Source organism: Nicotiana attenuata, chromosome 2, assembly GCF_001879085.1.
Source record: "Nicotiana attenuata strain UT chromosome 2, NIATTr2, whole genome shotgun sequence".
Classification (NCBI taxonomy): domain Eukaryota; kingdom Viridiplantae; phylum Streptophyta; class Magnoliopsida; order Solanales; family Solanaceae; genus Nicotiana; species Nicotiana attenuata.
The window spans coordinates 26,874,130-26,880,747 of record NC_031990.1 but is presented as its reverse complement, the minus strand read 5'-3'; the positions used below and the strand labels follow the sequence as shown (position 1 = coordinate 26,880,747).

Below are 6,618 nucleotides of genomic sequence, written 5' to 3'. Positions count from 1 at the left end.
CAAGTCTAGTCTTGTAACTTTGGATTATTTTTTTTAAGTACTATTAGGAGGGATCAAGCAATCAAAACTTTCTAGCAAGCAAGCAATTCTCTGTACTGGTGTCTCTCCCCCTCGACACCACGTTGCTTTTCTGTAATAGCTTTCATTAATGCAATCAAACTTTCTTTCATTCTGAATTCTCATTTCTGTTCTCTCAATTGCTCTTGACATTGGTTTTCCCGTACGGCACTGACTATCTCGTCTAGCGTACGGAGGGGACCTCAGTTGGCGGACAGCAACTGCATTGACATCAGTTGCCTAGCCTTACGTCGCCCTTCCAAGGAATCTCAGGAAGGCGCCGCGTAACAGTAATTATGCCTTTTTTTTTACAAACAGAGAGCAAACGAAAATACAGAAACTCAATTTATATTCAAAATTGATTAAGCTATTCGCATAAAACCGTTGCAAAATGAGAGATATAAATTACAGTAACGGTTTTCTAATCACCGTTTGCAAGAACGGCGTTGTGACGCACGGAATAGTAACCTACTGAGCTTTGACTTAGTAATTCTGGGAGGAATTTCATCGTTGTCCACTTCTACTGAAAGAAGGTTTTCATCCCCAGATAACTGACCATGCATATTCAAGCCATTTTCAAGTTGTATGGCTTTTTCCATTGTTCCAATTATTTTTCCAAAGCAAATATATCTTCCATAGGCTCCATAGTCCATATCTTCATAAGCATAAATATGTGCTTCTGCCACTTTACTAACATCTTCAGTTGCTAAAAGTCCTTGCCGTAGCATGAAATGACCTCCTATAATTTACATTTGTTCGAGTTAGTAAATGAATCAATCAATCAATCAACTACGTCCTCCATCTATAATTAGTTTGGGGTCAGCTAATTAAAGTGAGTTCCCAACCCATAACTAATTCGAGATTGCCTTCTTTTCGAGTCAAGAAGAGGAGACCATGCATGCTCATGTTCGAGCCACCTTGAACTCCTAGCTTTATTGCCAGTTGATTTTGGGGTCAACCAGTTTGTTCGTAGCAATGGAACTGTTATGTTTACAAATCTTGAATCGTGCTAGTACAGGCTCCCAAATGTATATGAAGGTAAAGCCTAGTCCGCGCACAGTGGCAATAAAATGGTGACTCGTGTTTCAAGTTAAAAAAAAAAATTTGAGATTGGAGTCTTACACCTAAGTGATGGGAAGAAGCAGTTGTCATTTGAAAGTAAGGCTCTTCTCCTGTTTTACGAATCCTACAACTCTCTTTACTGAGCGAGACTCCATCCATATTCTTACTAGTGGTTTTTCTTTTATTCAATCATCACTTCTTTATTCCAATCTCCAATTTAATTGGTAAAATGTAAGTAATAGATTCGTCTTGATTGATTTGTTACCTTTGAGGTATGGAATAGAAGTTTCAAGATGAGCATTTGGGAAAGATGGTGCCATGAGAAGTCCAGGACATAAAGTAACAAGTTTCACCTTCATCTCCCTTGCTTTATCCCAAGCAGCTTTCTCTGCCCTGGTCTTGGCCAATGCTAGCCAAAGCTGCTTTTCCATGAAAATATTTAATAATCGAGAAGATTAAAAAAGAGCTCTTCTTAGCATAAGTGAATATAGTCCCAAATATAGAATAAGTGATTTAGAATGAGTATGATCTTATTAAATGTATACGTCTGAATTTTATTCGTATTCCCTCTGATTTTTAGACAAAATGAAGAATGAAGGTTAACAAATAGTAACAAGTACCTTGTTTTCTCTGCAGAATGTCTCATCGCTCCAAAAACTCTCATCTATAAGGTTTGGCAGGTCATTGCCTTTCCAGATGCATGCAAGTAGAGAGGAGGTAAAAATGCATNACTCTCTCTCTCTCTCTCTCTCTCTCTCTCTCTCTCTCTCTCTCTCTCTCTCTCTCTTCCTTCTTATACGGGACATATCCCTTACCTACTCAAAGTACAAGTGCAGAGAATATTCTGCAGAATGTTCCTTTAAAATATCTTATTGCTAAATTAGCCGTTTTGGCCGATCTTAGTGCTCGACCTCGACCTTAGTTGCTAGGGTCGCCATTGTTACTTCTTAAGCATGACCTCGGCCTAATTGATTCTTGATTACCCTCTTTCAGGCGAGGTCCCCTTGATCAGATTTTGACCCAAACAGTTAGTCCTTCCGCCCGTCGGGGTTGTCTTTGGACGAACTCGATGGGTGGACTTCGCCAGTTGCAATTTTGAGAAATCTGAGCACGTTGGCCGAGGAGCGACCCTTTTATGGCGAGGTGATGACGTGGTGCTTCAGGAGCCACATTTGACCGTTTGAAATTACGTCATTTCATCATGCGTCATTATGGCGCATGTTCCCAATACGTTACGTCGTTTCCCGCGCCTCTTCCGTTTAGAAATTAATGAGGCGGTGTTGGGCTTTCTCGATTAGGGTGCCCATATTCTTATAAATAGGGATGGGCATTTCTTACTTGAGCTGTTGCATTTCTTAAGCTTTTAAAACCCCAAGCTTTTCCTTCTTCTTTAAATTTTCTGCACATGTGTTTTCTTCCTCCCTTTAGCGTTTTCCTCCATTGTCATCTTTTTCACTTTTGCATTTCCTTTTCATACTTAATCAGAAAAGTGGCTAGTGCGTCATCTAATCTCGAGGGAGCCTCTAATCCTGTAGCTTTGGCTGTGGACATGCCTCCTCATGAAGAAGGAGCAGCCATGGTAGAAGACGAGAATTCCCCACCGTGGATGAGATAATTCCACGTTCAGGGAAGGCAGGTCAGATTTCAAGAACCTACCCGAGGGTGATCCTGACCCTGTCGTTTCTGATATTGATACGACAGTGCTCGTTGCATTTAGGGCTAAATGGCGAATCCCGACTCACGTCTAACTTATCCCTGCTGGCAGTGATGTAGTGCAGGTACATCGCCCAGACAACTGTGCATTTTACGCGTACCCGTTCGTTGTCGGCTATACACTTCCTCTTCCTACCTTGGCGGAGGATTTTTGTCGTTATTACGGTGTGTGTCCGGCTCAGCTCTTCTGTACATATACAAGCTTTTCCTTATGCTTATCAAGTACGCGGAGCTGGCCAACCGTGGTGTTTCTCTCCACCATCTGCTTCACCTCTTCGCCCCAAGTTTTCATAGGGCACGACGATACACCTGCGCCACCATGGGACCAAAGGATTGGTGGTAAAGATGGACGATAAAACTAATCGCCATTTTTTGGGCCAATTTCTTCTACGTGAGGATGGAGCACGTGGTATCGAACCCCAGCGAATTCCCCAAGGAATGGAACTTTGCTCGTAAGTGTTTTCTCCCAAATGATTGTTGTTTCTTTTTGGCGATATGATCATTCTCCTTTACTTCTTTTGTAGACGAGAGGGACCCTCCTTCGCTAGTTGTCGACATTCGCGACTAGGTGAGTTAGATTTTACCTCACACAGTGGAGATTCATGAGTGGTCGCAATTTAATGAGAGGTTTGGGCGAAGGCCTGTGGCTGGTGAGTCACCTTGCTTTGTTCTTAGTAATTTTGACCTTTGTATCATCCTTTCTTTCCTTATGTTTCTTATTTACTTTCTTCGTTGGTAGGTCGGAGGGCTTCAAGGAGGGTGAGGGCTCCTATGCCTGCTTTTTGCAAGTCAGGTACTTCGATCGGGCCCATACTCGTTGTGGCTGTAAGTCAGCCTGCTCGGACCGATGTTACTCCTTGTACCCCGACCTCGCATGGTCCTAGCCGCCAAGCCGCTGCCTCGATAGCGGAGATTCCGGCTTCTACAATGTTTTACTTGGTCGATGAGTCAGACCAGGGCAAAGACGAAGAGGCTCCACTTAAAAGGCGAATGATAGATGTTGATGGAAGAGTGGTCGAAGAGGAGCCGTCGGGGGGTGAACGTGAGTTGACCACGGCCGAGCTGAGGGGCGGTACGACCTTGGATGTAGAAACCGTGCCTCCTTCGAATGTGGAGATCACCTCCGTGAAATAAGGGGAGCGACCAGAAGCAACTGTGATCATTCCGAGGAGTGATCCGTCATCGTCAAGGCAGGCCAACGTTCCTTCTTCGACTGAGGAGATGGCGAAGAGAGTGATCGTAGATGATTATGAATCCGGCTCTGATGTTGACCCTGAGGAAGTGAGGATATTCGACTAAGGGCTACTTGGGTAGAGGTGAGAATGGATGGATCCTCTCGCTCGATCGTAATCCCTTTGGACTGCGATTTGTTAGAGGATACAGTTAGCATGGTCCCCTCCTTTGCCCCTCTTTGATCTGCCGCCAATAACAGGACCCTTTTGGCTCTCTGGGTTTCCGACCTATCACTAGGCATATCCTGGATGGCTCTGAGGGTGAGTTTCTTTCATTATTTTTGCAAATTGCGTCTTTTTCCTCTTTCTATCTTTACTAATTTTCTTCTTATTCTCTTTTTTTTAGACTTTCATTTTGGAGATCGAGAGTTCCCGCCGAGAAGAGAGGCGGAAGGTTGTTTTTCAGAAGATGGTTTCGAAGTACGTCCGTCAAGTACCGTGAGATGCGTGCATGGTTTAGAGCAGGGGGTAACCTCCAATCCCTTAGAGAGGAGTAGGATCAAAAAGATGAGGAGCTTGTGCGAACTATTGGCAGATGCAGGAAGCTCTAGGAGTTACTTAGGGACAAGGGTGATGAGCTCGGGGTGAGCAAGGGGGTCGTGGCCGAGTGCGCCGACCTTCAAGCACAGGTGACGTCCCAGCGTGCTAAGCTTGAGAAAAGCTCAATTAGATTTGCCAGCCTGAGTGGTGAGTTGACTGGGAAAGCGGCAGAGTTGGAGGGGACCGAGGAGGCCCGGGTGGCAGCTCTAGCAAAGGTTGCGGCATTAGAGGACACTATTCGTGTCCTCAGGTCTGAATGTGCAACTGATGCAGAAATGGCCATGCTGAGGGAGGCACGACTTGATGAGCGCATTGGTGGGCTTGAGAAAGATGTCTCGAATCTAAATGAGCAAGTTGCCGCTCTTGAGGCTAAGAAGGCACGATTGTTGGCTCGACCTTCTTCCTCTCATGCTTCTACTTTCCCCGACGTTCCTCGTGATTTATACGAGATATGGATTTATGCCGAGGCTAAGCAGGACATTTATAGGAACTTGATGATGGTGGGGAAGGTTCCTGAGGCTGACTTCGAAGATGCTCGCGTTAAGGCACGTGATGCCAGGCTTGCTTGTGGTTATGATCCCGCCACACCAGGGACCGGCGGTGATAAAGAGTACTTGGATGGGCTTGTATCTGATGCTTGATATGATGATGAGTATGCTAATGGCGCGGGCGGTGAAGGTGGCGATGGCGCAGACAGAGATGACGTAGTGTGATTTTCTTGTACGCAGTTTTTTGCTCTTTTCTTTCTCTTTTTTTTTTGGTGGGGCGTCTTTCTAGCCCTTTGTAGGATACTTTATTTTTTGGAATGGAATGACTATAACTTTTGCTGTATGTTCTTGGCTCTTTTTGCTTTTCTTCGAATGTTTTTCCTTTGTAAGTGTTCTTGACTTAGTTGATTCAAACGAGGTCGAATGTTAATTAATTTGAGTGAAGTCGAATGCTAGTTGATTTGAACAAGATTGAATGTTAATAAATTCGAACGAAGTCGAATGTGAGTCGATTCGAGCGAGGTCGAATGTTGATTCTTAGTTAATTCGAACGAGGTCGAATGTTGATTCTTAGTTAATTCGAACGAGGTCGAATGTCAGTTAATTCCAGCAAGGACGAATGTGATTCGATTTGAGTGAGGTCGAATGTTGACTCTTAAGTGGTTCGGACGAGGTAGAATGTTAATAAATTCTAGCGAGGTCGAAAGTGAATCGATTCGAGCGAAGTCGAATGTTGACTCTTAAGTGATTCGAACGAGGTCGAATGTTAATAAATTCGAACAAGGTTGAATGTCAATTAATTCGAGCGAGGTCGAACGTTAGTCGATTCGAGCGAGGTCTAATGTTGACTCTTAAGTGATTCGAACGAGCCGAATGTTAATAAATTCGAGCGAGGTCGAATGTGAGTCGATTCGAGCAAGGTCGAATGTTGACTCTTAAGTTATTCGAACGAGGTTGAATGTTAATAAATTCGAACAAGGTCGAATATGAGTCAATTCGAGCGAGGTCGAATGTTGACTCTTAAGTGATTCGAACGAGGTCAAATGTTAATAAATTCGAGCGAGGTCGAATGTTGACTCCTAAGTAATTCGAACGAGGTCGAATGTGAGTCGATTCGAGCAAGGTCGGATGTTGAATCTTAAGTGATTCGAACAAGGTCGAATGCTAATAAATTCGAATGAGGTCGAATATCAATAAATTCAAGCGAGGTCGAATGTGAGTCAATTCGAGCAAGGTCGAATGTTGATTCTTAAGTGATTCGAACGAGGTCGAATGTTAATAAATTCGAACGAGGTCGAATGTGAGTCGATTCGAGCGAGGTCGAATGTGAGTCGATTCGAGCAAGGTCGAATGTTGACTCTTAAGTGATTCGAACGAGGTCGAATGTTGACTCTTAGCTTGGTGTAAATATGAATTTGGTAGAAATGAAAATTCGTGTGTTTGCGTATTTCTCTTTGTTTATACATTCATTGGAGAAGTTTACATATTTTTCTAGTCCCTTCATTGGTCGACCTGGAAAAGTAGTT

At 43.8% G+C, this 6,618-nt stretch overlaps 1 protein-coding gene across 1 annotated transcript; it reads right to left on the bottom strand.

Annotated features, from left to right (window-relative positions):
• LOC109205911 (cinnamoyl-CoA reductase-like SNL6) lies at positions 390-1,848 on the bottom strand. The gene is made up of 3 exons (XM_019368676.1): positions 1,740-1,848; positions 1,385-1,538; positions 390-796 (listed from the first exon to the last, which is right to left on the bottom strand). The coding sequence occupies exons 2-3, from the start codon at positions 1,476-1,478 to the stop codon at positions 483-485; spliced, it is 408 nt and encodes a 135-aa protein (XP_019224221.1). The 5' UTR covers positions 1,479-1,538; positions 1,740-1,848; the 3' UTR covers positions 390-482.